The following is a 20,630-nucleotide window of genomic DNA, read 5'->3' as shown; positions in this document are numbered from 1 at the left end:
ATTTTTACTTAAGAAGCGTAATGTATTCTCAGGCTGCCTATTGCTGGTAATTAGGGCAACTCAATGTGAATCTCAATGTGTTTAAGTGGCAGCACATACATTTCCTCTCAAATTTATCTCTATTAAAATGTAACATCCTACATAGCATACGATACTGAAGATTCAGAAACTTGTGAATGACCTAGACATTAATAACAGTAGTAGTGAAACCTTATATTTCTATGGCCCTGTATTGTTTTTAATCACTACCACGCACATATTCTGATCTCATCCTCCCAGTAAACACTCTGGTAGGGTTTATTGCGGGCATTCTAGAGACACTGTACTACAAATGGCAAGACTCAACTTTGGTCCTTCTGCCTCCTACCTTAATGTCTAGTTAGACACTGAATAACTTTTCGGATCAAAATATTTTATTAGCTTGAATTTAAAAATCATTATGCTCTCCTTTTTTGAGTGATATTTTGGGATACTTCTCAAATATTTAATTTGTTTTTGTAATCCAACTTTAAGAAGATCTGATAATTATTCAAGCCCGTTAATTCAGTTGGCTCTTCTGATATGGGCATAAGAATTCAAGCTAAAGGCTCATGATCTTTTTTTAAATAAATATTACAATAAAATGAAATTAACAAAAGTACTTTTATATTTCTCTGGAACTGAATTTCAGGAATAGCCTATGGCATTGACAGTGAGGAATAACTTCCGGAAAAGAAAACCAAAAAACCCAGCATATACTTGGTTGATCTTTGGGAAATTTTCTATATGTGTATTGAATGTAATAAATATTTCCATGTTAATATCCATCAAAAAACAAAACAAAACAAAACTTTGACACACTGTGGGTGTAGGCAGAAAAATATAATCTTTAAATATCAAGGAATAGATATAAATACCCAGGAATGGATATCAAGGAAAATGTTGTCCAGAACAGTTTCACCTTTAGCCTCACTACTCATGGTTGGAATGTTTTTCTGTCATCAGGCAACCCTGCCCAGCCCACTTCTCTCCACTACATGAACCCTTACCAACTGAACGCCTATGGTATGGCACTGAAAGCAGTGGGAGAAATCGTTCAAGACTATGACAGTGACAAAATGTTCCCAGCTCTAGGTTTTGGTGCAAAACTGCCTCCAGATGGAAGGATATCTCATGAGTTTGCTTTGGTAAGAATATGTCACATGGATTTGATATTTAAAAAAATAATATGTTGTATTTTTTAAATATTGGTTCACTACTTCTGCTTTACTCCATCATGTAGCAGGTTTTTGTGACTCTAGACTCGGCCTAATTTTGCTCAGTGGTTGATTTGAGGAGCTTAGTATTAATAGAAAAAAGACAGTTAAACAGGTAGAAATAAATCTACCTAAAGTACATCTGATTTACAAGTAGGGGGGTCTATTATGGTTATCTATGGCTGCATAACAGAACTCTCTAGATGTTTGAAGCATAAAAAACAAACAAACAAAAACCATTCTGTTACTTTTGTGACTTTTGGGTCAGAAATATAAGGAGAATACAATGGGGGATGCTTTATTTATTGATTAATTTTTGTAATGTCAGGGGCTTTCCTGGGATAGCTTGAATGGCTAGAGGTGGCAGGAACTGTTGTAATGGAGCCATATTCTCGGTTCTGACTGTCAGTTGGATTTCTTTGTTCTTCTCCATGTCATGTGTTATGCGGATAGCATACTCCCTAAGATGACATGTCTGATGCCTGAGCTGGGATGACTGAGAGAGCTGGGTTGCTTGGACATCTTCCCCTCTTTCCACACAAAACCTCTCCGTGCGGTTATCATGGGCTTTATCGCAGGACGGTGGTCTCACGGTAGTCAGATTTCTTACAAGACAGCTGGCTTTTCCAGAGTGAATATTCTAAAAGACTGGGGCAGAGGCTGCAGGGCTCTTTATACCACAGCCTTGGAAGTCCCAGAATGTTCTTTCTGCCACATTCTCTTGGCCTTTAGGAAGGCCAGTCCAGTTCCAAGGTAGCAGAGGTAACACTGACCTCTCAAAGGGAGGCAGATCAAAGAATGTGTGGCTATTTTTAATATAAAATGCATCTGCTTTATAAATCTTCTATTGATAAATAGTCTCTTCTAAAATGGCATTTCAAATTTAAAGGACTAGGTGCAGCTGGAGTTAATTTTTTCAAATGTGAAGCAGCACTGATGGCTATAATTAATTATGATTTAGATATACTATAGTAGATATGATTGGAATAAAAATACTTCTCTAATTAATGTTTAATTTATATAGATCTACTTTCATATTGTGTGACTGCAGATAAGCAATGTGTTGCAGTCTACCTTCAAAACAAACTCCACACAGATAATGATGACAGGCCCAGTCAGCCTTACTCCCACATGTGCCTTCTGACAAATAATGGGGAAATCAATATAGGATGGTGAGCTATTATTTCAGGAAAAAATTAGATTTTCCTAACAGAGGTATTTCCCTAGCATACCTTACATGTTGTAGCAGGTAAATAAACTCTCCTGTCACCCACAGGCCTTTGTTTATTGTTTTTATTCTTATTACAAAGACAATGCATAATCATTATAGGAATTTTTTAAGTCTGCAAGCAAAATAGAGAAAAATGAACAATAATACAATATTGTCCAAAATGAACAGTAATACTACCTTTACCAAGTAATTACCGAGTATCGATCTAAATACTTTTTTCTTATTTATTTTCTTATTTAATCTTCATAAAATTTCTGTGTGCTACATATATCACAGTTGTCACATTACACCACTCTAACAAATATCCTTATATTAAATATGGTAAGAGTGCACCGAAGAGTTACGTAACTCAGTTCAGAATCTTAGAGCTTTAACCAGGGTTCTAATGAACAGGACTTGAACCTAGATTAGCCGTATTTTAGAATTCATTCTCTTCACCACTACTTAACCACATTTTATAAAATATCTGTAATACTACTGCTTAGAAATGTGCTTTTATTAACACCATTATATATACATATATGTTCACATATATTGGTAGTTCATATACATATATGTGTATATTGTATATATGTATTTAAATACGTACACGTGTGTGTATGTATATATATATATATATATATATATATACACACATTTCCAGAAGCTATTCAATGATATTTATTTTTCTTAACTATATATTTTAATAATAGTGTTTTGATATTTTTAGTGCTGTTTTTATTTTGCCTTTCTATTCCATCACCCACAATTTTAGAAAAGGTTGCTGTAGGGCTTAATTCATTCTCCCATGAAATAGCCCACATGCCACGCTCCCAGTGTCTTATAAAAATGAATATCTGTTGGGATTTTGTTTCTGGGAGAATTAAAACTTCCCAGAAATTTATAAAGCCGTGAAAATTACTCATGTAATCCTAAGTCCTACATGCCTCGGGAAAAAGGTCACGAGCTATTTCAAGCCTAAGAAAAGGAAATTATGTTAAACTAAATGAGGTTTATTAATTTTCTTTCTTGGAGTTTTCTCTCACCCTTGTGTATGATTTTTTTCTTTCTCTCTCCCTCTTATCCTCTCCTTTCCTGCTTTTTCTACCTCTACATTTATTGTTTGTAACCAAACCTGTGCAGATACCTACTGCCAAGGAAGACCGGAAGAACTTTCTTCTTATTTGCATCTTAAACTGTTCTTGGAACCCAACTCAAATACTTGTAGGATAAAGTCATACCCCTTTAAATGTATGAAAAATAGTTTCCCAAATGAATGATGAAAAGGATGATGTTGATGATAATAATGCTTCAACATTAATATTATTTAATTGTTATATCACTTTAATTTTTTCAAAGCACTTTTGTTTTCTTAGAAAAGTAAGCCAGACAAGGGTTAAATAAGTCTCCAGTGAGGTAGCATTGGACTTGATTTGTACTAAAGTATTTTGTATTAGCCTCATCATATATAACTGCAATATATATTCTATAAGTGCCCAAAATAGCAAATATAAAACTTCAGTCACCTGTCAGTCTGGCACTTAATATACCACCCTAATGTTCACAAACTCTCATTCCCATGGTAAGAAACGTGATGTGTATTCACAACCATTAATCTCTTTATCCACGTCAAATTCAAATAATCTTTCAGGTGGCAAGGGATGCCTTCTAAAAAATTAAATACTTCCTATTTGGTGTGTTTTGGGTTAGCTAAAATGCTGAAACTGAGCTTTGCTCAATCAAAAGGATCTCAGGTAAACCAGGCTTTTCATGTGAAATATGTATAAGAGTGGATGTAATCGAATAAGAAAAAGGAATGGGAAAAGAAAGGAAAAATGTATTAAGCACTTTTGGTTGTGAAAATGATGAGTCATTGCTGTCATGTCTTCATGATTCTTGATGACTCCTTATGGACCTATAACTGAAAATACAATAGTGCAGGGCCTTAGAGGAAGTATTTCTAATAGGCATGTGGCCAGAGACCCTTAAAAGAAGGTTTTGCATTGATCAGTAGAGAAATGCTACACCTGGCCAAGCACTTTCTCCTATAAATATCTAAAATAATTTGCATGCTTTTCACTTATTTTGGCATTTATAGGAATCTATAAAATTCAATATCTATGTGTATGCTATTTCTTTCAACTAGACCTGAGAGTTTAAGTACCAAAGGTCTTTACCACTGAATGCATAAAATAGCTCAATAGTTTTTTATTGAATAAAAGGGAGAATTCTCTCAGCTTTTCCTACAGTAAGAAATCTCTGAATGTAACAGTTAACGTTTCAAAGAGTAAAGGAACAGTCCCTGAGAACATTTTGTCTGTGTGTTAGTCCGGCTGAAAAGTGTTGTAGGCTGTAGTTCACAACAGAGATTATAAGCTTCTTGTCTGGAACAGAATCTAACCCCCAATTACAATCCCTTAGGGAGTCAGATGGAGGGAAAATGGGTGGAAGCTGGACACTCTCTCCACTTAAGTCTGCCTAGTAGAATTATTGCTCATTATGAATTCTGTTCTGCATATTTCTGTGCGACAAGTGCAAGAACTGGGGTGGCCTGAGGCCAGGCGGCCAGAGAGAATGAATCCTTTGTTCTGAGGACCTTATATAGTTGGCGGGATGGGGTGAAGAAGTTATATATTGATTGACAGGTAAAGGTGGTGGCAGCTTTGTAGGGGTGTGAATACCCAAAGTTGTTAATGGGCTTCCTCCTTTAGACCCTATGGGCCCCTTCTGGCCTTTTAGGCCTTGGGATGAAAGCACAGTTTCAAAGGCTTTCTTTCCCAGATAATGGCAAAGATACACACGATTTCATGGACTGCTGAGTCAGTGGGTGGGACATGTATCCCTATTCCTCCCTGCCTTTGTTTGCTGTCTATCCTACCTGACAAAACCACAGACTTTTGGGATGATTTGCTGCATAAGAATAGAGAACTAATACAGTGCCTTAATTGTGTTACCTGTGGAATCTGGACTAGGAAAATTAAACCTAATATAACAGTATTCAAAGTATGGAAAAGCGAGAGCAGGTCTCCAGGTTTAAAGTTGCCCTTCCGGGTACTGTCTTTCAGAATCACTCATTGGTGGCAAGCTCCATTTCCCTTGAACAACATGGATATGTTGCTTTGATTCTTTTCCTTTTACCTTGTCTTGATATTTCTGACACCAGATTGCATTCCTGCTGACCCCTTCTTCTGTTGCGATTGTCAAGTGTGCCCTGAAGATGCATGTGTGGCAGATAGTTTACATTTTTCTTTCTGTAAGGAAAAACTGATAGACAGGATTTACTCTTTTCTGATTTTAATACATCACTGAAAAAACTTAAAAAATATAGAGTAGGTTAAAGAGTAAAATAAAAGTCCCCGATTATATAGCCACTCAGAATTAACTACCCAATATTTTATTTACTTCTTTTCAAGATTTTTATATGTTCATTTCTGCATGTACAAGACCTGTGTAAAATTAAGACATTATTAATTATAGAATGTGATATTCACTTCTCAAGATTATTTTGAATCATCTCCTACCATTGTTTTGAAAAGTATCTATTTTTAATTAACTATTGTGCACATTATATTATCATATCACAATCTGTATAATGGATTGCAATCTATTCTTGACCACTTAATTTTTGCTATTATGAATATATAAATGAATATTCTTCCAAAGAATTCTTTATGAGTATCAGTGCTTTTTCTTCTTTCAATTGATCTTCACAGACACTATTAATTTTTTACTGTTTTTTGCTGGTAATGGTCTACAGAACGGTAACCCTCAAAATCCCTACTGTGATGGCATCGAGGGCGTCATGGAGGCATATTATCGGAGTCTGAAATCTGTACAGCTGTACGGGCCGACCAACTTTGCTCCTGTTATCAATCACGTAGCAAGGTAAGTGGAAACACACAGATATTTATTTTAGTGTACCAGACCACAGTGAAATCATAACATTATTGTTAAAATGACCTCACAGATGAAAGTTTCTTTCCCCTTTTTGCCTCTAAGAAAGTGAGGAATTTTGGCATATTGTAGAAAGTCTCTTATGAGCTGTTACGATACTTTGCTAAAAACTTTACATCAGAATCTCAAGAACCATACACTGGGTTGTGTTAAGACCTGCATTTGTTTAACCAAAGGAAAAACATTTTCTTTGAAAAGGCATATAGAAGAGCAATAACAAGATCATTCATGATCTCAACTGTGCAATTATTCATGTCTAATATAACATTCCATAGTAGCATTGAAGTAATAAGAACTAAATTCCATGAAGACTATTCCTTTCAATGATATATAGGGCACATTATTTTTACCTCTCTGAAATTAATATAACAGTTAATGCTCTAAATTCCCAGAGCTCTACCTGTATATAATGCATAGTAGTAAGATCAGAATATAATTGCTTATGATTCCAAGTAAATTTTCTGGAAAAAAAATTTAATGTAAAAATAAATTTACGTTTATCATTTTTTCATTAGTACATAAATAAATTAGACATCATTTTTGAAATACTTATAAGTTTGGTTTGATCCAGTTGAAAATCTTAAGAAAATGTGCCTAATGGTTAGATAATATAAAAAGTATACTTGTCTCTCTTGCCCTAGCCAATGTGGCTCAGTTGGTTGGAGCATCGTCTGGTAACTTAAACGCTGCAGGTTCAATTTTCAGTCAGGGCACATGCCTAGATTGTGGGTTCTATTCTTGGTCTGGGTGCATATAATCCCCAGTTCAGGCATGTGTGGGAGACAACCCATTGATGCTTCTCTCCCACATTTATGTTTTTCTCTCTCCCTTCCTTTCTCTCTAAAAGCAATGGGAAAATGTCCTTGGGTGAGAATTAATAAAATAAAAGTATAGCTCTTATATCCTTCCTAATATGTAGCAAGCACTTGAAGAATTACTGCATTCAGATTAGTTTATGAGTGCACAAAGGCAATATGAAACCTCAGTTCTCTATTTGAAGGTGCTGGTATTTTTACCATGTCCTTATTGGACATCATGAGCAACTAAAATGTGCTTTACTTTTCATTGTCTGGGACATAGTCAAGACACTAAAATAACTCTACACCCAGGGTTGACCCCAGTGGAACTCTCCAGTGGAACTCCACCTCAGTTTGACACTGATTCACTGATGACCATTCACTGAGTGTGACCCTTTAACTCAAGTTTTTCGAACATTTATCCACAATCTGTACTAAGTTATAAATTTTTAATTTCAGCTGTGGACACACACAACATTTTTTAAAAGATTATGAAATAATATTTATTCTTATTTTATGCTGTCTTATTCTTTTCTATTACATTTTTGTAATGCAGGTCTTGACCCACAAAACTGATTTCAAAAATCACTAGTGGATCATTTACTTATGACTTGAAAAGAACATCCTAGCTTATTGTATTATCCTGTATCAATAGTGTTATCTATACTCTATTTTTCCTAGTGATTTTTATGGCCTTCAAACAAAGGAGAATCAAAATAATATTAATGCAGATTATAGTTGATTCTCTTTCTGTCCCGCACTATCATACAGATCACTGTTTTATATACAAAGATAAGAGAAAAATGATAGGACTTATTTTGTATTAACTCATGCTAGTTATTATAGATGTTCTCAACAGTGCTTACCACTTTATTTTGTATATTTATCCTTTTATAGCTCTACTATAAATGTGAATGTTTTAGATATAAAATTTCTAGGTGCTTTTCTATATACCCTGCAGGCTCCATTTTTTATGTTTGGTCCAGCATTTTTCAAACTATAAAATATAGAGGTAGTTGCCACCTAACACTTTCAAACTCTTAAAATAATCCATGATTTAATACTTCTTTATTGTTATTTGTTCATCAGAGAAAATAGGAATCACACTAAGAGATGGTTTGGGGAGAATCATCTCTACCCTGCCAATACAATTTGAAGTCGCATGTTATTTTTTTATACTTCTTTATAAGAAACGTCTTTCTCTTTTCTTTTATCTTTGACAGTTTTGTTTAATTTTATTTTTAAGCTTTTACTAAGACAGATATTTTCTGTTGGTCCAAAATTATTACCCCCCCAAAATTTTTCAACTGATAGGAAAGTTAGCATTTGTTTCTAAATCAAGAGAAGTGCCATAGTTACAGTGTGTATGACCTCTGTATAAAATTCCTCGTGGATTTTGTCACTCTGAAATATACAGTACATGCTATTCTGAGGCTTTCAAACCCCCATCTCTAATGTTCTACCTTTCCATTCCTTATTTTTTAGAGTTGTCCAGAGGACAGCATTTCCAATAATGTAAAAAGTAAACTTTTCAGTGTTCACTGATGCCTGTCACAAATTTAAGCTCCAACACTTTAGTTTGGTATTCAAGAACTTTCAATATCTAACTGCCACCCACCCACCCAGCCTCATTTGTCTCCACGTTCTCCCAAATGTAGTGCACTTCGAGTCATAAAGAATCACTACTTCTGGTCTATGTTGTCATTCCAAATGTACCTCTGTCACAGCACTCACTAATTTGATTCCACTCCATTGTTACATTGAGATCTTTTCAAAGCTGAAGAGAGAAATTGTGATTTAATCTCACAATACTTTACCTATACCAAGAAATCCACACCTGTTTGTTTAATTGAACATTTTGCATACCATATATTATGAGTACACTTTAATAAGCTTATAACAGGAAACTAAAGAAACTATTAATGATAATACTTAGTCAACCTATATGAGCTGTGGGAAATGTGATTGTGATTGGTACCTACAATATCCATCAGGGTTCTCAGGAGAAACGGATCCAATAGGATATATAGGTAAAGATTTAGTTTAAAGAATTGTCGTATGCAATGACATGTGCTAGCAAGTCAGAAATTTGAGGGAAAAGCTGGCAGACTGGGAACTCAGGCAGAATTAGATATTGTTGCAGTCTTGAGTCACAAGGCCTTTTGCTTTTAAACTAGTTTTGTTAAAGCCTTTAACTGATTTGATGAGGCCCATCACGTTATTGGGGGAACTTTATTTACTAAAGTCATCTAACTGTAGTTGTTAACTACATCTACAAAATACCTGCACAGCAATACCTTGACGAGGGTTTTACTAAATAATTGGAATTATAGCCTAGACAAGTTGACACATAAGACTAACCATCACATGTCCCCCCACCCCCGCCCCCAAAATGTATTACCATTATGTTGTAAATTGAAACCAAATTTAAAATCAGGAAATACTTTTAGTCCTTTTGTTACCAGTGGAAATGGGGATCTTGTGGTACCTAAAGAAAAAGAATTTCCTGTGACCCACACAAGGAGATGTGGTTCTGTGGGATGGGTTATTGATGATGTGCAATTAAGTAGGTTCCCTCCCTGATTTCCCATCTTCATCTGTCTCACCATGGAAAAAGTCCAGTCTTCTCTTTAGTAGGGCCAGGATAAAGGCCACTGCCCAGCGTTTATGCTCCATATCAAAGTACAGTTCGGTCTAGCATCCACCTAGCCTAGCATGTGTTTCTGGTTGTAGTCCAGAAACTGTAGAGATCTAATGTATTGTATGGTTACTATAGTTATACTATATTGGATACTGGAAATTTGCTAAGAGAGTAAATTTCAGGTGCAATGATCACAAAAAAATATAGGAACACAAGATACAACAGAATGTTGGTTACCAGAGGAGAAGGAAACTGGGGGCGGGGGCAAATTTGGTAAAGTGGGTCAAATATATGATAACAGAAGGAAACTAACTTTTGGTTCTTATACAGATATCAAATTACGTTGTATACCCAAAATTGATATAATGCTAAACAATGTTACCTCAATAAATTTATTTAAAAAGTTATTCCTGCTGAACTACACTACAGATCAATATGCCTGATGAACATGGATGCAAAAATTCTCAAAATATTATTAGTAAACTAGATATAATAGTGCATTAAAAGAATTATATGCCATAACCAATAGGATTGAAACCTGGGATGCAGTGATAGTTCCACATATACAGATCAATAAATATACACCAAAATAAAATAAAGAGCAAAAATCACTTGATCTTAAGAGGCACAGAAAAAACATTTGACACTATTCAACAGCCTTTCATGATAAAAACAAATTAGGTGCAGAAGGAATTTATCTCAACACAATAAAGGGCATCTAAAGGGTAGCATCATACTCAATGATAAAAAAGTGAAAACTTTTTCTCTAAGGCCTAGAAGAAGGCAAGGATGCTTACTCTCTGCTTCTGTTCAACATGGTATTGAAGTTCTAGCCAGAGCAGTTGGGCAAGAAAAAGAAAGAAAGGCCATCTTGTTCACAAGAGTAGAAGTAAAATGCTCTCTATCCACAGGTGATGCAATCTTATGGGTAGAAAGCCCAAAATATTAGCCCCCACCAAAAGAAAACACAAAATCTTACCTATTAGAACTAATAAGTGAATTCAGTAAAAGTACGGAATACATAATCATCCTACAAAAATAATTTGTATTTTTATACACGAACAGCAAACCATCAGAAAACCTTAATCACAGTAACACCCCAAAATAAAATACTTAGGAATAAACTTAAGCATGAAGGTGAAATATTTTACTGAAAACTATAAAACATGCATGAAAGCAGACAAAAATAAATGGAAAAGCATCCTGTCCTCATAAATCACAAGAATTAATATTGTTAAAATGTCTATACTACCCAAAATGTTCTACATATTTAATGCAATACCCATCCAAATCTCAATGGCAGTTTTTTTTGCAGAAATACAAAAAGCAATCCTATAATTTATATGGAACCACTAAAGACTCCAGTAGACAAAGCAATCTTGAGCAAGAACAAAGCTGGAGGTATATTACCGCTTAATTTTAAAACACATTACAAAGCTAAAGCTATCAAAATAGCAAGGTACTGACATAAAAATAGGCGTATAGATCAGTGGAACAGAAAAGAGAGCCCAGAAAAAAAAAATGCATGTATATGGTCAGTTAGTCTTTGACAAGTGTGGCAAGAGTAAACAATGGGAAAGGATTTCTTCAATACATGGTGTTGGGAAACTAGGTATCCATGTGCAAAAGAATGAAATTGGATTCTTATCTTGCACAACTCACAAAAATTAACTTAAAATGGATTAATGACTTAAACATAAGACCTGAAACTGTAAAACTCTTATAGGAAAACAGGGGAAAGTTTTTCTTGACATTGGTCTTGGCAATGATTTCTTTTGTATGACACCCAAAATCACAAGCAACAAAAACAAAAATAAATAGACAAGTAGAACTACATCAAAATAAAAAGCTTTTACATGGCAAGAAAAAATAAAATGAAATGTAACCTCTGGAGTGTGAGAAAATATTTGTGGACTATATAGTTGACAGGGGGGTAAGTTCCAAAATAGATAAAGAACTCCTAGAATTCCATAGTGAAAGAAAAATAATCCAATTTTAAAAATGGGCAAAGGACTTGCTCAGACATTTCTCCAAAGCAGACATAGAAATGGCCAGCAGATATATGCAAGATGCTCAACATTGCTCGTCATCAGGGAAATGCAAATCGAGACCACAGTGAGCTGCTATAACCTCACACTTTTTAGGATGGTTTTATGCAGTGGTAAGAAGAACAGTGTTAGTGAGGATATGGAGAAATTGGAACCTTTGTGCACTGTTTGTGGGAATGTAAGTTGGTGCAGCCACTATGAAAAATAATGTATAGAGATCCTCGAAAAAATAAAAATAGAGCTACCAGCAATCCCCCTTCTGAATATACATCCCAAACAATTGAAATCAGGATCTCAAAGAGATATCTGCATCGTTATTTACAACAGCCAAGATACGGATATTATTCCGCCTTTAGAAAGAAAGAAATCCTGCCATTTGCAACAACATGGATAGACCTGGAAGACATGGAATGTGAAGTAAGACAGTCATAGAAGAGCAAACACTGCATGATTCCTCTTAGATGAGGCATCCAAAATAGTCAGCTGTTCAGAAGTAGACAATGGAATGGTGGTTATCAGGGGTTGAGTAAAAGGAGTATGTGGAGTGGTTATTTAGTTGGTATAAAGGTGCATGTATACAAAATGAATAAACTCTGAGGCTCTGCTATACAACATAGTGCCAATAGTTAACAATAAGGTATTGTGCACTTAAAATTTTGTTAAGAAGCTAGATTTTATTTTAAATGGTCTGAACACACACACACACACAGGGACAAAAAGAAACTTGGAGGTGAGGGATATATTTATTACCTTGGTTGTTCAGATGGTAATGCAAGTGTATACATATGTTTAAACTCATCAAACTGTATACAGTAATTATGTGCAGTTTTCTGTGTACTGATTATAACTCGCACTGTGGGAAAAAAGACATACTAACAACTGAGACTTTCTCCATGGGTTACTAGAAACATTGAAAGAGAACTAAAAAGTAAATACAAAAAAAAAAAATTAGATCATTAAGCCAGTTGAAGTGGCATTTATATGACTGCACAATACTCAACTTTTCATAGTTTTTTAACCTGGTAGAAATTTGTCATTTTAAGAGCATCATGTGAAAAGAAAGGTGTAAAAGTCTTACTGTTGTACTCATAGAAGCTTTTCTCACTACTGTTTACAGACTTCCATTAATCACATGAAATATAAAACCCTATGTTTCTGAAGTGTAGTCAGGAAGAAATGCTTTTAAAAAATAATGGCTGTTTAAGAAAAGAGTTTGTTGGTATCTCTCAGATCAGCTGCCACCTCTGCAGGATTAAAATTTTTTTAATGAATTCCTGAGGGGGTTTACCAACTTTTGAAGAAAATTGCTAAGGGTAAAATAGAAGAGGCTCATATCTGCTTTGGATTGTTTTCCATTGATTGTGTTAGTCAAATCAATACAAATTTTTCATGTCTAAGATCAATGTTTCAGTATCGAGGGACTATTTTTGACTCTACATTGTGGAACCAGTTTAACACTATGTTTACAGGAGATGATCAGGCTGCTTACCATAGTTCCTTCCATAAATCTGTAAAGTTTTTTTATGAACAGCATGAGCAATTATTAGTTTCTCTACAGTATGGCAAAGTTGTAAATATTTTGCTTGTTCATATGGTAGTTAATTCTGCTCTCCAAGAAATGTTTTGCCCTGAAGTATTATGCTATTGATCTGTCCCTGACCTGTTCAGAATTGCTTCCCTAATATTCTGTAGGCTGAGAATGAGAACGAATTCCACTGGTAATCAATGAACGATTTTTTTAACCCAAGTTTTCTATAATTAACTCGATTTTTACAGGAATAGACCAATGTCTTCTTGTTTACTACCCCTGAAGATATCCATAATGCTTGCTCATTACTAGATATGACTTGCATGCTAGTTATGTACTAAAATCATAAAAGTTTACCTGAAAATTTCATTTAGATGCATAGAATGTATAGCAAGATGGAAAACAGATATAATAAAATATAGCATAAAGTTTCACTTTAAATTATTGGGTATTATATGGTGAGACTTCTGATAAACTTATTTAATTACTGCATTTTTATTACATGCCTAATTTGGGAGGGGGCCAGGAATAACAGACCTCATTTTTTAATTGATTTTATTAAGGTGACATTGGTTCATAGCATTATGTAGTTTTCAAGCATACAATTCTATAATGCATCATCTGTATATTGTATTGTGTGTTCACCACCCCAAGTCAAGTCTCCTTTCATCACCATTTATCCCCACTTTACCTTTCTACCTCCCCCGACCCTGCTTTTTCACCCAGCCCTCCAGTCTCCATTCCCTCTGACAACTATCAGTCTGTTCTCTGTATTATGAGTCTGTTTCTTTTTTTTTTTTTTTGTTAGTTTAATGTGGTTATTAGATTCCAATATGAGTGAAATCCTATGGTAATGGTCTTTCTGTGACTGGCTTATTTCACTTAGCATAATAGTCTAGGTTCATTCATGCAGTTGCAAAGGATAAGATTTCCTTTTTTATGGTCTTACATGCCTAATTTTTATCTTTTTGTCCCAGCTTTCATCAATTTTACATGTGTTAAGAACTTGAACTATGGATGTTTCAAAAAGCTTTTCTTCTGTCACATTTTTTTTATTCTGGTGCAATTCACATAACATAAAAATAACCATTTTAAAGTGTACAGTTTAATGGCATTGTACACATTCATGATGTGCACCCATCAACTCTGCAAAGTTAAAAAAAAAAAACTTAAGATTACTGTTAACTTATAGAACTGCATTATGTATTGAGTACCATACATACAGTGTCATTAAGAATACAAAGATGTATTATCTTTATTTTAAGACTAAGAAAATAAAGTTCAGAACGCTTAAGTAATATACTGAAGATTATACCCATAACACATTGCACAGCCAGAATGTCTGCTTCCAAAAGTTCTATCCATTTCACTGTACTAAACATGCCGTTGTCCAACTCATCTTTATTAGTGGATACATTTCTAAGGTAGCCAGGCATTTCTGTGTGCCAGAATTCAGTAAAACTGCTGCTGTTCTTGTGTGCTAGTTTAGGAAAATGTGCATTTGAGAATTTGTATGGTATAGGCTCCTAACATAACTATGATTAAAAGATTTGTTGGCTATTTCAAATTATATTTAGCAACTATTGCATAGAGGGGAACTGTTTCATGTTCTGTGGTATTCTTCACCCTTTTGTTGCCTTTTAGATATGCTTCTTCTGTAAAGGATGGCTCCCAGTATTTTGTGCTCCTGATCGTGACAGATGGTGTTATCTCAGATATGGCTCAAACGAAGGAGTCTATAGTAAACGTAAGTAGGAGTCAGTCAGCCTTGGGCTAGTTAAGGGACAGCAGCGTGGTGCAACTCGGGCTGAGACCAAGTCTTGTTGATGTCACGGTGAAACAAACCACGCCTTTGCAGCCAATTGCATTGTTAATATTGCCCAGACAACTCAGACACATTCACACCACGAATCCATACGTATTAAACTATGGGTATGGATAACTGAGTTGTAACAAAATAACTTCCAAAAAAAAATAAATAAATAAGGTAATAGCACTGTCTTTATGGGCATGAGTGTGCTTGTTTATCTATTAGTTTGATGTACTTGTACACAGTTTTATAATTTGTATAAAATATTTCTTAATATTCACTTTTCAGTTATAAGAGAATTGTGCTAATTTCTATTTCTATAGAACTGGATAGAAACTGGACTTGATTTAAAAAACATTTTTCTCATTATTATTTCTAACTATGTTATATTTAATGATTATTTGATTGTCTTCACTGGGCTAGAAGCCAGAAAATCTACATTTACTAGATTATAATCAATAAAATTAATTCTGTTTTTACTCTCCTTTCCATATCCAGATTTAGCAATGTTTGGCACAAACTAGACATTTAGTAAAAATGGGTTGCATGAATGCTTATCATACCTCATAATTATTAATAGCATGGAGAAAATACAATTAGCTCTTTGATATGAGAAAAAAAATAGTTTCATGTAGGGAAAAAATCAAGGGTTTTATAGACATATGCTTAGAAAATCCAAACATAAAAGGGAGGAGGAGGAGGAGTAAAGGCTTAAACATTTATTTATTTTTTAACTAGACATACTTGGGTTCAGTTTATCTTGATTTCTTTAATGTTCTAGTCAATGCCATTAGTGTACACTTAAAACACAGACTTAATAACGTAGATTTAGACAAACAGGACATAATGCACTGAGGAACAATTATTTCTAATTCAATGACCTTCATAGAGGAAGATGTGGTTGCTATAGTGTTGCATCAACCTGTAGCCAGATCTCAGATTTTTACCATTAAATTATTTTAAAGTGATGATTTCATTTAAGATATACATGTAATGAGAAAACATGCCAAAATATATTCAGTTTCTCACACAATCTCCTGTATATTTAATACATAAGTTAATGATAATAATAACTTACATAATTATCATTTGTGTTCCCTTATTTGCTATATGTATTGTTTTTCCTAAACTTGGGTAAAAATGAGGAACAGTAGGGTAATACTGTTTCACAAATATGCTACCCTTTTTCCCCTTTAGCAACTGAGAGGTTTTTGAGAGGAGAGAGAACATGAAAAGAGAGACTAATGATAACAAAAGTCAGCCTAGGTAGATTTGGGCTAATAATAGCAAATGAAAGCTGAATCTCAATACTTTTTATTTTTTATATTATCCAAGACTGGTCACTCCTGAAGACTGTCCCACTGAATTAGCATATGTATAGAGTTGGGAAAGCATAAGGGTGGAATTAAGTGTATTATTCTGTTTTATTTTCAAATATATTCATAACTACTTTAATGAATATCTGTGAAAAATAAAATATAACAGGATATTAATTTTTTCTTAAATCTTAATTCTTATTATTAAAATTTCTTAGTGTTAATTAATTCTGTATTTTCTTTGAAGGCTTCAAAACTTCCAATGTCAATAATTATAGTTGGTGTGGGACCAGCAGAATTTGATGGTGAGTGATAAAATTTTGATAGCATTTTTTGAGAGTTTATTTAACTTGACCCATCATGCTCTTAAGTTCCTATCACTCTTTAAAATGTATGAATGTGTGTGTGTACATTATATATAAATATCAATAACTAATGATGAAGTCTATTAAGGTAAGCAAATTAAAAGATTGTCTTCTGAATAGAACATTGCCTCTCTTAGTATAGATTAATGCAACATGTATCTTTCCATTTCAGTAGAGATGGTTTGTAACTCAAAATAATATATTTTTTAAGAGTTACAGAGTGATAAATAGAGTTTTTGTTCCCAAGGCAAAATACTCTCCGGGTTTACTAAAAACCTTTAAGAATGAACAGTAAATTAATAAACCATTAGGCTGTAAGTAGAAATGTTAACAGCATAATATGCTACTTTAATGATTTTCAGTCCCAAGCTAGTTGATAGACATTAGCTTAATAAATATATAAGTTCTTTCACATGAAAATGCAAAATAAAAATAGAACTCACTGTATGAGATTTAAGAAGAGTTTATATAATTATGCTAAATTGACTTACTGGGTGGTTTTCTGTTGGGCTCAGGTCTTGTTCAAATGCTAAGTGACAGGTGTTTGTATAGGTAGTGATCTGGGCAAACTTCCTTAAGGATAGTCTGTTAGCCCTGGCTGGGAGGCTCAGTTGGTTGGAGCATCGTCCTGTGCACAAAAGGGTTGTAGTTTCAATTCCTGGTCAGGGCACATGCCTCGATTGTGAGCAAAAGAAGTATAGTCTGTTAATATTTATCTGGTGAATTCCTCGAAGAGACCTCTGTACTGGCCAGCACCTGCATGACTTCATAACATTCACCTGGTTCAGGTGTTTTATATTAACAAGGACAGTTTCTTTAGCTTGGGACTTCAGAAATGAAAATAATTTTAGAATATTTGGAACAACTTTTGGTACCTTAACAAGTTAATTTAGGCATACAGGTGGCTAATTTTAGTATGATTATCAGTGGGTTGGTTCTCATTTAACCACCAGGGCCTCCTCCGTATAGGTAGTATAGATCTGTCTGTCTCAGATAAAGAACCACAGGCAAAATTATATTGCTGGCTCTGAAAATTCCTTCCTTTGACTCCATGCTTGGCTGGTCACCCTTTTCATCATTATAATGTCATTTAGCCTGATGGCTGCTGCTTCTGCTAGTATTTTCTCTGTCTCTGGATATTTGCATCTGTTTGCATTGCATTTCAGGCACGAATATGACACTTCTCTGGAGTCAGTAAAGCTAAAGCATATCTTCTTTCTTAATGCTTTGTGCATTTGATCACCTGCATTAATTAGTGACAGACTGTGATTCACAATCTTTACCCATTGCTGGGTTAAAATAATTCATGCTTTCTTCTTCAGCTGCTAATTTGCTTTTGCCTCTCAAGGATACGCCTCTGAGGGGGTACATCTCGGGACTCTTATGGAAGTCCACTATTAGGTGTATGAACTCAGCACAACTTCCTCAAGAGCCCCCACACGTAATGTTTGAATACAGAGCCACTGGCCCTTCCTAGCAGAAGTTACCGCTATATGTTTTGTTATTTTCTTTAGTTCCCAATGAATTATTTATTAGCATTTTGAGGTATAATTTTTCATCATTTCCCTCTCTGACTTCCTGAAGTAATAGGAGAAAAAAAAAAAAGATACGCAGGAAACAGTCAGAGACCAGAATATTAGCTTTATTAATAGCAATGCAGAATTGGAGAATTTGGGTTAACCTGTGCACAGAGGCAGACTTCCCACTACCCCCCCCCAAGATTAAATGCCCTCACCCTAATCTTCAGGCCTCCTCCATGCAGAAGCAGAGTCTTGCCTATTAAGCATGCCACAGGGAAGAACCGCTTTCAACCCGAGGATAGGCAGCTCCGAAAAAGAGAGTCTCGAGGTCAGTTTCTTCTCTTAATCTCTGCAATCCCACAAATCCTTCCTCTTTCCATGTGGAAAATTGCGTGGAGATTGTAGACAAGGAGGGAAGTTGCCTTCTCTGTAGAATTCCCTGCTGGGAATTGGAGTGAAACTTTCCCCTGGCAAACACATGGACAGGGAATAGGGTTCTCTAACACTTGGTTTCTGCTTTTGCCAGGATGCAAGCTTCAACAGAATGGACAATCTTCCAGGCCTGGTACTAGAATAGTAGGTGATTCCACTAGGAGACAATAGATGCTTCTCTAAAGGACTTTTTTTTTTTCCCTTTCCTCTCAAAACACATCCATGGCTAAGAAGAAAAGGACAGAATACTCATCTTTAATATAGAAAATCTCCAACTTACATTCAAACCGCTGCTATCTTAGCAGAAGGGCCTTTCTCTGGGCACTCACTTCCAGGACTACCATAGAGTAAGTTTATATGCCATAGTTATAAACTGATACAGGAAAAAAAGAAATAAAACTTGCCAATTATATAGTTAACCACCTAAACCCAACATCTACACCTTCTTAACCAGTAGGGCATTGCTTGCATGGGCAAAAAAGGAAATATTTTGCTATCCATTCTTTGAAGGTTGAAGAAGTAGAAATCAACTATTAGATTAATGTGCATTCAAATTTCTTATTTCTGTATTTTAATAAGAACAGTTTACAGCTCTCTGTAAACATTTCCCCCGGTAACTTTTCACTCCCTTTTTCTTCTTTTTCTTTTTTTATTATTGTTTTAGAGTTGTCCCAACTTTCCCCCCCATTGCTCTTCCCTGCCCTGCCCACCCCCCATGGCTTCCACAGTCAGTCCCCACCCTGTCATCCATGTCCATGGGTCCTTTATACTTGTTCCCTGACTAGATCCTTCGCCTTCTTTTCCCCTTCATCTGCCTCCTCCTTCCCCTCTGGCCACAGTCTGTTTTTACTCCTTTATAAAGCACCTTCATTAAGAAGAAAGATTCCTCAACGTGGTATTTCTGCTTAAAAGGAAAAAAGTCAAATTAAAGCAGCATCTGGCTGCCTGCTTTGATCCCTCACATTAGGAGAAAGGAAGATCTAGAAGGGGCTCTAGTTGCATCCCTCTTCTGTGGCTAGAAAGTGTTGCCGGTCTGTCTCACATATACCTTTTGTCCAAGGACAGATACTGGTGGGGAACTGGGGCTTACCACATCAGGCTCCTTGAGGACAAGATGATCTGAAAACCTGAAGGGTGAACATTACCTGCCCACCACTTGCACGCCATTTCTTTTCTCCTTGCTCTCAAAGGTGTAGTCTTGCCACATACAGCTTTTTAAGCCAAAAGGCACTCCGTAAAGTGGAAGATACTATAATTATAGGATCTTATTCTAATATATTATGACCTGAATGACTTTCATTTTCTTTAATTAGCAAATTCAGTAATAAAGAACTTTTGTTGGCGTGTCATTATCAATGTACATTTGTATCTCAAAGTAATATGAAAATTTTGAAAACAAACCTAGACCACAAAGAGGAATTAACTCTTGGAAATACTTGAGTATAATGAATTCTCTTACTTACATCCCTAATAAACAGGGGAGACAAAAATAGGTCTTCTGTGTTTTGAATAAGTTAGTTACCTTATTATCAGTCATATACTCATACACATTTTGCTAAATTGATATACATTGTCTATCTAAGCAAACTGAGTGGTGACTTTCTACCAGTTACGTGTACTAGTGATGATTCCGCGCAGACACTTACTCATGAACCTACAAAGAAAAATAAAATTTAAAACAATGTTTTTAACCCAAATGCATTATTCATGCACTGAAGAAAATGACAAACAAACAAACAAAAAATGGTGAGGATTATATTCTGACTGAGCAATA

At 35.0% G+C, this 20,630-nt stretch overlaps 1 protein-coding gene across 1 annotated transcript in view; it reads left to right on the top strand.

The window, feature by feature from the left end:
• Positions 1-20,630, top strand: part of CPNE8 (copine 8) — a 170,925-nt gene that overhangs the window by 139,023 nt on the left and 11,272 nt on the right. Inside the window, exons 15-18 of the mRNA XM_090273007.1 lie at positions 985-1,166; positions 6,203-6,330; positions 15,058-15,160; positions 16,787-16,844. Coding sequence (XP_090129133.1) covers positions 985-1,166; positions 6,203-6,330; positions 15,058-15,160; positions 16,787-16,844 — 471 coding nt within the window. The remainder of the gene's footprint in view (positions 1-984; positions 1,167-6,202; positions 6,331-15,057; positions 15,161-16,786; positions 16,845-20,630) is intronic.

This window comes from Furipterus horrens, unplaced genomic scaffold, assembly GCF_987537825.1.
Source record: "Furipterus horrens unplaced genomic scaffold, mFurHor1.1.pri manual_scaffold_4, whole genome shotgun sequence".
Classification (NCBI taxonomy): Eukaryota; Metazoa; Chordata; class Mammalia; order Chiroptera; family Furipteridae; genus Furipterus; species Furipterus horrens.
This window is presented reverse-complemented; position numbering and strand designations above follow the sequence as displayed.